Here is a 12684-nt window from a genome sequence, read left to right as displayed (position 1 = left end):
TTATCTGATCGAACACATTTCAATTTCCTTCCCTTTTCTCTTTCAACACTTGCATGAAAATGCTTGAAGGCTCCGAATACCTGGTCTTTAGATTTCAAAGGGAATGCCCACACTTTTCTAGAGGGGTCGTCAATAAAAGTAACAAAATATGATGCACCACCAAGAGATTTACTATCCATCATACAAACATCAGTATGAACTAAATCAAGAATATTTTGCCTCCTATGAGGACCAGTATTATGAAAAGAAACTCTATGTTGTTTTCCAGCAAAACAATGAGTGCAAGTTTTCAGAGACGTATCTTTCGCAGGAAGAAAATTTTTCTTCGCAGGTATGTTGAGTCCTTTCTCACTCAAGTGACCAAGGCGCATATGCCATAAATCAGAAGATGCATCTTCAATTGCATTCACTTCTTCCTTGCATGACTTCGTAGGCATCCACTAGGGACCCTTTAGTGATTTTATATATACCACCACCACCAAAGAAAGTGTGATAACCATCAATATCCAAGGCTTTCACCGAAATCAAATTGAGACGAATATTAGGAACGTGTCTAACATTCTTCAATTGAAGCTTGCAACCAATCCCAGTTTCAACCCAAACATCTCCCATACCGATAATTTTACATACTCCTTAATCTCCCATTTTTACCATGCCAAAATCACCAGCATTGTAAGATGAGAAGAAATCACGCATAGAAGTAACATGATATGAGGCACCTGAATCAATAATCCAAGTTGAATGCTGACATGCAAGGTTTATGGAATTATCATCACAAACAATGTAGACATTATTAACAGATGCAACTGTTGTTATATCTTTATCATTTTTCTTCTCTTTGTCTTCATCTCTTTCCCTTGATTGATCTCTCTTAAGGAACCTGCAATTTCTTTTTATGTGACCCGCTTTGCCACAATGATAACATATCACTTTCTTTCTAGTCCTCGACTTGCTTCTTGACTTGCTACGACTTTTAGAGTTGTCGCGTCTATGGAAGTTTCTAGATTGACTTCTCCCCCGTGACTCTGTAACTAGTGCTTCTGACTTTGAGGAAGAACCAATCAAACCACGTTCCTTTCTTCGAGCTTCTTCATTCAACATGCTCTCTTTAACTGTTGACATTTTCAACTTTCCACTTGGAGCTGAATTGGTCAACGTCACAACAAGGACTTCCCAATTATCAGGCAAGGAACTCAACAATAACAACGCTTGCAACTTATCATCTAATTTAATTTCTGCAATTGTCAACTGATTTACTGTATTATGAAAAATACTCATATGCTCTGCCATTGAATCCCCATCTTTGTATTTCATACTCACCAGCTTCCGAATCAAGAATGCTTTATTTTGCACATTCTTTCGTTCATACAACTCTTTTAATTTTTCCCACATCTTGTTAGCATCTATTTCAGTTTCAACATGTGGATACACACTAAGGTCCAACCACTGCTTGATCAACGCCACTGCCTTTCTATTCATCTTCTTCCAGTCAGCGTCAGATTTATCTGTGAGTTTAGCAGTGTCACCCTCAATAGGATCATACAAATCTTTACTGTATAACATGTCTTCCATGAGAGTCTTCCAAAGTGTATAATTAGAAGAGTTGAGTTTAATCATATTGGGACCTTTATTTTCCTCCACCATTTAAATGCATAAATCAAATAACCGAGCTCTAGATACCACTTTGTTGGGAAAAATCAGAGATAATTAGCGATAATTATCTCAATAATGCGGAATATTTTTCCCCCCACTTGTGCAGATAAATAGCCAAACAGAAAATACAATTCCAAGAGCAATAATAATTGGCAGAAAATTAAATATGAGACAAACACAATTTTAACGTGGAAAACTTCCCTCAAATTGAGAGAATAAAAACTACGGGACCTAGTCTAGTAAAACTTCCACTATAATAATTAATGGGTACACCAAGAGTCTTCCTAATAACAATAGGGAATATCAATCAACAATAACAACCCTATAACAACCTTATAACAACCTTCCACTAAAGTGGGTATACCAAAGTAACTCATAAAACTACTCAAATTATATATTAAAATAACAAACTCAGTGGTAGGAATAACATACTAATTTTGTAGATCAAACGGAGCAAGTTTGCTACACACCTGTTACCACCACTGGAACCAAACCCTTATTTTTCTTCTCTGACAACCGTTCTTCTTCCGTTGTCTTTCTGTGTTTTTTTTCTTCTTAGGGATTTCTAAATCCCCTTTTTATTACCTTCAAGTGGGCCAAATCCATTAAAACTTTTTTTTTTCTTTTTATTTCAATAATAATAATAATAATACTAGTAAAATTGGTGGGTTTCACATGGAGAGTGAACCCACCCAACACTATCCAACGTAGCCTTCTCTAAGTTATGAAATTTGTAAGGGATAACAACAACATTATCCCAACTACTATGCAGCATGTCCTTATAAGTATCGTCTATCAACCATGCATTTTCAAAATGGAAATAATAAATTGTAGCAATAGAATGATATGCACTTTCAAAATGGAAAGAATGAATGGTAGCATTAGAATGATAAACAAATGGGAAATTCAGAATACTCTGCGACTATTTTTATGTTTTTTTAATATAATTTAAATTATATATATTAAAAGAATTTTGATAGAAAATTAAAATTTAATTTTATTATATATTTTAAAAAATCATAAATAATGTGTATATTATATCTTATTTGTGATATATATATATATATATATATATATATATATATCTATATATATATCTTTATACTTTAATTCATAGTGTACATATGTTCTAATGAATGGACCTATCAAACAAACAAAAAGAAAGTCAGATATCGAAAACAAAACCATGAATATAAGGTTTTCATTGACAAAACATCATACTTCCATCTGGCTTGTTAACAAACATGCGAGCCTTTGCAGCAGCAACTTCGGCTATACCAGCATGCAGCTGAAATTGACAGAATGTCAGATAGTCAGAGAATGAGATATTGACACACCTCTTAGATTATCATTACTTTTTTTTATAGGTGAAGAGTTTTTAATACCGCTGAAGTTTTGTCATCACAGCCCTCATCATCATCCAATATTTCTCCAAAATAAAATCTACCCTGCACGTGCACAGATAATAATGTAACTATGAAAGAAAACAGAGCTTCTGCATGGATTAAGTAAGATGAAAACGCCTTTTTCGATTTTTCCTTAAGTTGAGATTACTAGCATTTCCCAACCTTTGCATTTAGTTGCAAGGTTCAACCAAATAATACAGATGGTGCATATTAAACTTAAAATTGCAAATATATATATATATATATATATATATATATATAAGTCTTTGTTTTATTTTTGTAAAATTTATAATTTTTATGTTATTTTTTCACATTTAAAAATTTTATTTTAAATTGTTTTACTAGTTTACATTTGAAGAGATAGATGATTAATTTACATTTTTATTAAGGCACTGCTAACATGAGTCTTTAGGAGAACACATGTTAAGGATTCCACAAATAATAATGGCTAAAATATAATTTTGCTCATTCATTTTTCACCTAATATTTATTTAAATCATTTTTTTTATTGATTGTGATTTTTTATATTTTATGTAATATTCTTTTTAGTACTTAATAAAATGACAAACTGATATAATTTTATAAAAAATAAATGATTAAAATGATTATTAAATAAAAGTACTTAAACAAAATATATATATAAGTCACAAAAACGAATTAAAAAAATATATAAAGAACCAAAATAAATATTAAGTAAAAGATAAGAAAAAATGCATTGTTGTAATTTTTTTTTACACTTTTAAAAAATAAATATTAATCTTTATATATAATTCCAAATAATGAGTTTATAAACCAAATGGGTGTGGATCCTTGTACTCGCAGTTCCCCCTTAAAGACATAACGAGGAGCAAAGCCGAGTGAATGAGAAACACATTGGAGAGGGTATGTTAGCCCATGAAATAGATGGAACATTGAGTGAACCAAACTCACCTCGAATTCTTAATTTACTCAAAATAATCAACACAGTCCTAATAAATATTTAGATTTTAATTATGTTATTTGGGTGTTTGATTGGTTAATTAGTGTGTAAAAAAATTATCTATCAAAAGAGATCAATATTTTAAATATGAATTGAGATGTTTTTAATCTCTACAATTTTAAATTTATTTTTTTTATAAAAAATATTCATTTTTAATTTCTATTTTAATTTGGTAAAAACTTTTCTTCAATACTAAAAATATCAATTTTTTATAAAAAGTTTCAAAATTTGAGTAAAAGTGAATAAGTTTATTTTAAAGATTAAAAATTTATGAATTTTTTTATAGAAATTAAAATTAAAATTTAAAATTTTATAAATATTAAAAACTTATTTAACTTTAATCTTTATTTCAAGATATATATTTTGATTTATTTATTTTTATCAATAAAAGACAATAAAAAACAAGTGCTTATAAATCCTAAATAAGTAAGAAGATAAATGGTAGATTAAAGTAGTATTAATTCTCAATAACTTGGTGTGTATGCCACGATTTGTGTTGTCACTAAACCATTGAATGTGTGAAAGTGTGATCAAAATTGGTGGTGGTTCTCTTGAGGTTTAATATCTCATATTTGCAAAATAGTTGTTCATTGGATGGTGCTGTTGAACATGTGGATGTGGGACATTAGCAATTTCTACATCAATTTGGGCCCACCATAGGTAAAAACAAAAAAAGGAGTGGGCCCAGGCAGCATGAGTCCCTTTGTAAAGTTGGCTCTTTTGGATTGTTTCAATAGATATTTTTAAAGTATTGATTCATTTCCAAATACGAAATGAAAAGATTGAAGGGATTTCTTGTAATCATATTTGAGACACTCTTGAGTATTTAAAATGGATACTTTTCTTAGATGGCTCGGGATTTGAATCACAGTTTGTTATTTTAAGACAAAAATGTATTTTGTTGAAAGAAAAATAAATCAAAAGAAAATATTGGTATAAGGGATGTATTGAATAAATTTGTTGATATATAACAAATTTTGTAGATTTTAAAAGTTATATATAATGAAACAAAAGATCGACTTTGTGATTAACGTGAGAAAGTTAAAGAGTTTAAGATTTTATCGCTACTTATAAAACTAGTAGATAAAGAGATAGATGAATGAATTCATAAAAATTTATATTTTAATGATAAAGAGATAATAGTTGAAATCAAATAGTTGCAAAGAGAATGGTGAGGACAAAATGAGTCTCGACCAAAGGAGTTAAGGGTCTCACAATTAGAAACAACAACGCACATGAAGGGAATAACAAAGGTTGTGAGAGGGAAAATGAATGTTGCGAGATGGAGGATTAAAATTTGATACTATGGAGTATAATGTTCATTTTTAGTGCTTAAAAAATTATTTTGCACATCAATCAAACCTTTCCTCAATGTGAAAAATGATGATATTTATTTTCAAAAGAATAAAATACCTTTTCAAATTGGTTGCTTTATGCACCAATGTAAAAGGTTAACACATTTATTTTAAAAAAGTAAAATTTTTTAGTCTTACTTAAGTCCTTTAAATTTCATTACGTATTAGATATAATTTCACTTTTCATACTTTTATTACAAAAATACATATATATCTATTATGTTATTGACGTGGCAAGGACATGGTTAACCACTTATCCTATACTTGCCCTTTTTCCATCTAAGTTGCATATCTTTTAAGGTATTTGTTGTCTAATGTACGAAAAATCTCAATGGGGAAATTCTTTCAATTTCTCTTCTCTCTCGCACAATATTTGCCCCAAATCATTTAGTCTAAATCTAAAATGATCAAGAGATACATTCGGGAGATGAGAGACGAGAAATGAGTACCGTAACCTTAATGATCTATCTTGTTGTGTGTCATATTAGTAACATAACATTTACATGCACATTTTTGTTAAGAAATATATAAAAAGAGATAACAATGTACACATATTAATACATAAAAAAGAATAAAAGATTAATATGTTATAATTAAATAACTTATAGGGCTACATAATATATTTTTTCAATAATGTAATGATTGTATCCATTGATTCAAACTATGCTCATAATTTTGTTGTGAGATAAGCTTATTCCCTTGCCAGGGTGGTTAGTTCTTGAACTAGTCCTCATGTTATTTTTTATTACCATTTTGTATTTTGAATACTAATGCATGATATAATCTTATTTTAGTCAAAATTAATTATTAAGACTTGTAAGATTTTTTAAAAGAATTTTATAAAAAAGCATCGTCTGGATTTTATTTTATAAATCATATATGTTAAGAAGAATTTATAGAATTTGAAGAAGAAAAAAATAGATTGATTGATTTTTTTCACAGTGGAATGACATAATTTGCTCAGGAACTAAACTCGATAAGGCAGTAAAAAATGGCCTGTTTTTTCTTTTTTGAAAAATAATTTAATAAAAAATATTTAAAAGAAATGAATCCAAAGCCCAAAACCAATATACACTAAAAAACAAAGAAAAAAGTTGGACAAATTTATAACTAATGATATTCTTTTTTCAAAGCCCAAAATGAATATTGTTAAGACATAATAAAAAATAAATAAGCTCACGTGGGTGAAGTAGCAATGTCAATTTACAAGAAAAGGGGGTTTGAATTGTAAATATATCTTATTAAAAATTCTTGAAATAAACTAAAGTTTAACTCAAGAATGATATTGGTTAAGAGAACAGAAAACGGAGAACGTTCTTGGTTTTTATTATAAAATGGAGAACGTTTTTGGTTAGCTTATAAAACAGAAAATTAGTTTGTGTTTTATCTCAGTTAATCAATCAAGCTTAATAAGTAAAGAGATAAGATAGAGAATATCACACAAAGATATATCCTGGTTCACTCAACTCGGGCTACATCCAGTCCTCACACTGTGAGTTTTTCCACTAAGTGTTTAAAACAAAGAACCTTCTTGATTTTACAGCACCTAGTTCAGATCAACCTTGATATGTTTCAATCTCTATTACTTTCCACCCAGAAAGTAAATGCAACACCTATCTAACTTTGATAGGATTTAATACAATCTAAACAAACTATAATGAAACTCTTATAGTTTGAGTTTTTACAATAAGATTGTTTTTTTTATAGAATCTGAGATTTCTTAACTCTTGTTTGAGATTCGATTCTTTACAAAGAAATCAGTAGTAATCACGCAATCTGATGTCAGAATTTAGAACTGCTTCTTCTTTGTGAAAATTAAGAACTTCAAGTATGTGAATGTGAATGATTATGGGAATTGACAGCACTTGAATTCCTACTTAATTTATGGATATTGGACTTCCTTTTATAGGCGTTTAGAAGCAATTAATAAAGGTCAAAAAGAGCTGTTGGTAGTGCTCTATTACTTTTGACCAAAACCAATATATGAGAATAAAAATAATCCAGCATTTGAATAAGTTTAAAACTGATTTGGCTGAGTCTGTTACAACCTTGCTTAATCAGTTTTGTCTTCTAGTTTAAGGGCCTTTGAAGCTTGTCATTTAATCTTTGATGCTACAACTTCGATCAGGAGCCTTGAATCTAGCCAAAATAGTTTGGAGAAAGATTATAAGCCATTACAGAAGTAAACAGAGCACTATTGTAATTCTGCAGAAAACGAAGATTGATTATCACTCTTGATATGTTAATTTGATCTTTCTGGAGATTTGATTAACAATCTGGAGTTCCTGTTTTGATCTTTCTGGATGTCTTTGTAATGTCTTAACATATATCAAGGTTGATCGAACTTTGTTGACAGTTTGATTTAAGTGGTTTCAAACTGGTCTGTTTCGAGTCCTTTTATTTTAATGATTCGAGAGTCTTCTCGTACTGGGATGAATCCTATTTGTTCCTTGCCATGTACTGATGATATTGGTATAAAATTCATAGGCAAATGCTTTGTTAAACTGGTGGAGATTGATTGGACAAGATGTTGTGACAATCAATCTTGAGTCTGGAGATCGTTCTCTGTTTTGTCCAAAATGATATTGTTTCAGTTTTGAGCTGTTTTTCTTTGCTTTGCTTGATTCTGTTCTTTAATTAAGTTCACTCAAAAGCACAAGTTAAATTAACATAACATTTTAGGATCATAATTAACTATCTTAATTAACCTTTGTTTATTTTCATCAAAACTTTAAATATAGAGTTTGTCTCAACAATCTCCCCCTTTTTGATGATGACAAACATTTTAATTTAGATTTTAATTCTGATTCTAATATCAAGTATTGAAGAGCTTAAAAGCTCACCCTCAATTTATGCAGCAAGTGATTTGACATAATTTTAAACACCCATATGATATAAACTGGTTTTCATTTAATTTGAACAGAAGTACATAATATTCTATTACTTTGAAGCATATGCATATAATCCTAGATACAAAAAGATTCTAAATCAGATTAAAAACTAACTTAATTTTCTCCCTTTGTCACACAAAAATGTAGGAGGAAAAATAACTAAGATGCGAGATATGGAGAGGATCCTTTAGATGGAGAGGATTTTCCTGGGTTAGGAACTTGTGGAGGAGGAACAGGAAGAAGTGGAGGTGGTGTGATTTCCAGCTTGGGAGCGAGTTGTTCTGTGAACCAAGTTCTCAACAGATGAATCTCCTGATCTTGCTGAAGTTGTCGTGCCATTATGGTCTGAAGAGCAGCCATAATATCAGAGTTTGAAGGTTCAACCAAGCGAGGAGGAGTATGAATGTGAGTAGTTGGTTGATAGGTGGCAGCAACAATAGTGTTGGATGGAATGGTGGAACCAGAGATGGAGGGAACAATTCCAAATGAGGTAGCCAAGGACGGGAGAGGTCCAGATGGTGTGGGTGGCTTACCAGACGGGCCATCAGCTTCTGGAAAGTTAAAAAATTGGCTAATACCAAAAATAGAGGAACTTTTCTTTTGTGGGGACACAAACAGTGGTGACATGGCACTTATGTGTGGATTAGGGAGCAATGTTCCAAAGTCATGAGGTGGAGAGTGAAGAATTTGAGAATATGAGAGGAAGTCAGTGGAGGATAAGGTGGATGGTTGAGGAAAAACAAAGAATGTTGATGAAAGTGGAATTTTGTCTAGAGAAGGTTCTGGTTTCTGTGGAGAATGTTCTCGGTTTGATGGAGAATTTTTTGGAGCAGTTTCTGGAACTGCATCTCCTGATTGATCAGATGACGAAGGTGAGAAGGGAATATGATTTGTGGCAGTCCTTCGTCGTGCAGACCGTTTTCTTTTCAATGATGATGGAAAGGAAGATGTTGTTGTTGTGGGTTGAGCATAAAGTGTTTTGTGCATATGGAACAAATTCTTAGTGGAAAATTTGGAGAGTTTGATGAGTGATTTTTCAGATGAGAGAGGAACTCCAAAATGTCTAAAGACTTTAGTCAATATCGTTCCATAATGAACGACATTTTTCTTGTAGTCTTTGGTAGCAGCACAAATCATGTGTTGGATGATCACATGAGGAAGGTTCAGACGCTTACAGTTGAGGAGATGATAGATGAGTAGGGTGTCGTTGGCAGAGACATACTCGTGACTTCCACAGTGGGGAATGAGAGTATACTGACACATGTTGTTAAACACTTTTGGGAGAGGTTTTAGGTATGTCGAAAGGTAGCGGGTGGAGCCTTCTTGAAATAGACCAGAAATGACTTCAGTCTCTTTTAGATTAAGAGCTGAATACCACTGGTTGCCAAACACAGATGGTCCTTCTGTTGGTAGTTGAAGAATGGAGGCCAAGATATCTGAGTTTAGGCGGATCTCAATTCTCTTAATCGTGGATATGATAAGGGATTTATCAGAAAAGGTTCTTGCATTGTAGTAGAATATTCAGACAACATCAAGATAGTAACACTCAGATGTTTGTAAGAATGAAGTCCAGCCAAGAGCATCGGTGTGATGTTGGACAACATTACCATCAACAATGAGTTTTTCAAAGACAAAAACTCGACCAATTCCAATTGGGCGTTGAACCCATTTATCTTTGAAAAGTTTGGAGTTTTTGGGGGAAATCAGAGGTAGTGTATTTGGTTTGAATTTTTTGGTAGGTGGAGATGGTTCAGATGTTTCAGAAGTGGATGGAGATGAACGTTCTGGTGTTGGAGAACGTTTGGTTTTTGTTGATGGGGGAGGTGTGCGGAGTGAAGAAGTTTCCGGATTTGGAGAAGGTTCTGAAGGAGAGATTGGAGTAGCAAGAGAACGTTCTTGGTGTGAAGAACGTTCTGGATTTGGAACAAATTAACATTTTGGAGATGGAGACTGTTTAGGAGAAGTCGTTTCATTGAGTTTTAGGTTTTGTTTGGGTGCAATCATTTTCTTTCTTTGGGGTTTTTTGAGTTTGTTCCTGGCTATAAATTGGGCAATGGTCATGGTGGTTTTATTTTTCATTGTCTTTTTGGATTGAGTTGAAGGTTGAGATGATTTTGGGAGAGAGGAAAAAATTTATTCGATCAATCTCCTTTTTTGATTTGGAGGAGTTGATTGAGAGGGTTCGGAAGAAAATGAAGATTTTGAAGAAGTGATGGGTTTGGGTTGTGCTTTTTCTTTAACGGTTGTGAGATGAGGAATTTCAGACGAGTCATCAGTCTCAGAATCGGAGATGATGAAGTAAAAGGTTTTTCTATTTTGGCTTTGGAAGTTCCAATGCCAGATTGAACTCTCATGAAGTGTCTTTTTGGTATCATAGGTTTTCTTAGATGAGGAGGAACTTGAGCAATATTAGGAGGAGGACATGTGTATAGTGGTGGAAGAACAGTGGATAAGGGATTGGGATTGATAGGAAGATTGTTAGGGTTAGTTTCATGGGATGATGAAAGATAATCAGAAAATGAAGTATCAGAGGAGATGTGTGGATGAGTTGGTCGTGGCGAAGGAGAAGGTGAGCGTTGAAATGAATCAGATGATGAAGATGGTGAACATGCATAAGCATTCTTTCTTGCAGATTGTTTTGTGCGTGCCATGGCTTGGGAGTTGAGAAGTCTGAGTGAGAGAGATTGAAGGAAGAAGATGAGAGGTTTAAAGGTTTTGTTTGCTGTTTTTTAAGAAAAGAAGATGGAGTGGTTAAAGGAGTTTTCAGAAATGTGAGAAGGACAATGATTATCTTTGGAAGAAGGAGATAATTTTGGGGGTAGGAGTGCTGTGTCAATTTCTCTTTTACAGGTAAAGAGACACATGCATTAAATGTCAATATTTCCCTTTTTGGTTTGAGAGGGAAAGTGACGACTCAGAGAAGAATGTTGGTTGACCGAACGGAGACTGATGCCTGGAAAAATGGAGTTTGATAAACGTTCTTCGTTTTCTGCAGAAGCAGAATTTAGCCAGAATTCTCTGAATTTTTCGTGATTTTCAGTTTTTCTTTGATTAAATTAAAACTATCTTCGACAAGAGGCTTTGTAAAGATGTCAGCAAGTTGATTTTGAGTATCAACGAAGATTAATTCGATATCTTTCTTATTGACATGATCACGAATGAAATGATGTTTTATTTCAATATGTTTTGATCTAGAGTGCTGTATTGGATTTTTAGACAAATTTATAGCACTTGTATTATCACAATAAATTGGAATACTTGAATAACTTACTGAGTAGTCTTAGAGTTGATTTTTAATCCATATAACTTGTGAACAACAGTTTGCTGCTGAAACATATTCAGCCTCCGTTGTTGATAAGGCTATAGTGTTCGATTTTCTGCAAGACCAGCTAATCAGTGCTTCGCCTAAGAACTGACATGCTCCACTTGTGCTTTTTATTTCTATTTTATCTCCAGCATAATCAGCATCACAATATGCTATAAGATCAAAATGTGAACCCTTTTTATACCAAAGACCAAGATTAGTGGTTCCAACAATATATCTAAATATTTGGGTACACGTATATACACGTAAAATCACATAAATATCTTTTTTCAAAATATTACACTAAAATACTATTATTTTTTTAAAAAATATATCAAATAATAAATTATAATATTTATTATTTATATCGCTCATTTAATCTAATATTTATAAAACTAACACATCATAAAATACATCCATATGACGAAAATTATCTTAAAATTTATCAACATATATTATAAAATAATTTTAACATAAAATTAATTATTTTAAATCCTGTTTAATTAATAAAATAGTTTATTATAAAATTTAGGGTGTTACATTTTTCAAGATAATTCAATTTCAACTAAAGTGATTTGTATCTACCTTTCAACTTTACTAGATTAAAATCATGATGACACACTTAAAAATATGATTTTAGTAATTATACACTGTCAATATAGATAAATTAAATTTTACATACACATTGAATGATATTTCTATCATCTTGTAACTTCATAACATTACTTGGTAACAAAATAAAATATTATGAATCTATGATTAGAGGTGTCTAAAAATTTATTTACATTTTAAGTATATAGTTATTAAATCAATATCATAGCTGGTTACATATTTACTTTGCATTTTACACACAACCACACTTTGGAAGAGTGCAAATCTTATTCAATCATCCACAAATCTCTAAGGAGATCATATCTAACATGAGATTCACTAGGAATTTCTCTCAACTTCAAATTAGATTTTTTCCTAACCGCTAAGGACGACAAATCATCGAAGAATATTAAAGATAATCAGGACTTCAATTCATCGAGCTCATCATCACTAGTCTATGACTTCCTAACAATGGAAGATTTGCTTCTTCTTAGCTGTGATTTTC

At 31.7% G+C, this 12684-nt stretch overlaps 1 protein-coding gene across 1 annotated transcript in view; it reads right to left on the bottom strand.

Annotated features, from left to right (window-relative positions):
• Positions 1-11198: 11198 nt before the first annotated feature.
• The window catches only part of LOC105851562 (uncharacterized), a 5982-nt gene continuing 4496 nt past the window's right edge, over positions 11199-12684 (bottom strand). The window contains exon 8 of the mRNA XM_073365167.1: positions 11199-11273. Coding sequence (XP_073221268.1) covers positions 11199-11273 — 75 coding nt within the window. The remainder of the gene's footprint in view (positions 11274-12684) is intronic.

Source organism: Cicer arietinum, chromosome 2, assembly GCF_000331145.2.
Source record: "Cicer arietinum cultivar CDC Frontier isolate Library 1 chromosome 2, Cicar.CDCFrontier_v2.0, whole genome shotgun sequence".
Classification (NCBI taxonomy): domain Eukaryota; kingdom Viridiplantae; phylum Streptophyta; class Magnoliopsida; order Fabales; family Fabaceae; genus Cicer; species Cicer arietinum.
The sequence above is the reverse complement of the archived record's forward strand: the minus strand, read 5'-3'. Positions and strand labels throughout refer to the sequence as shown.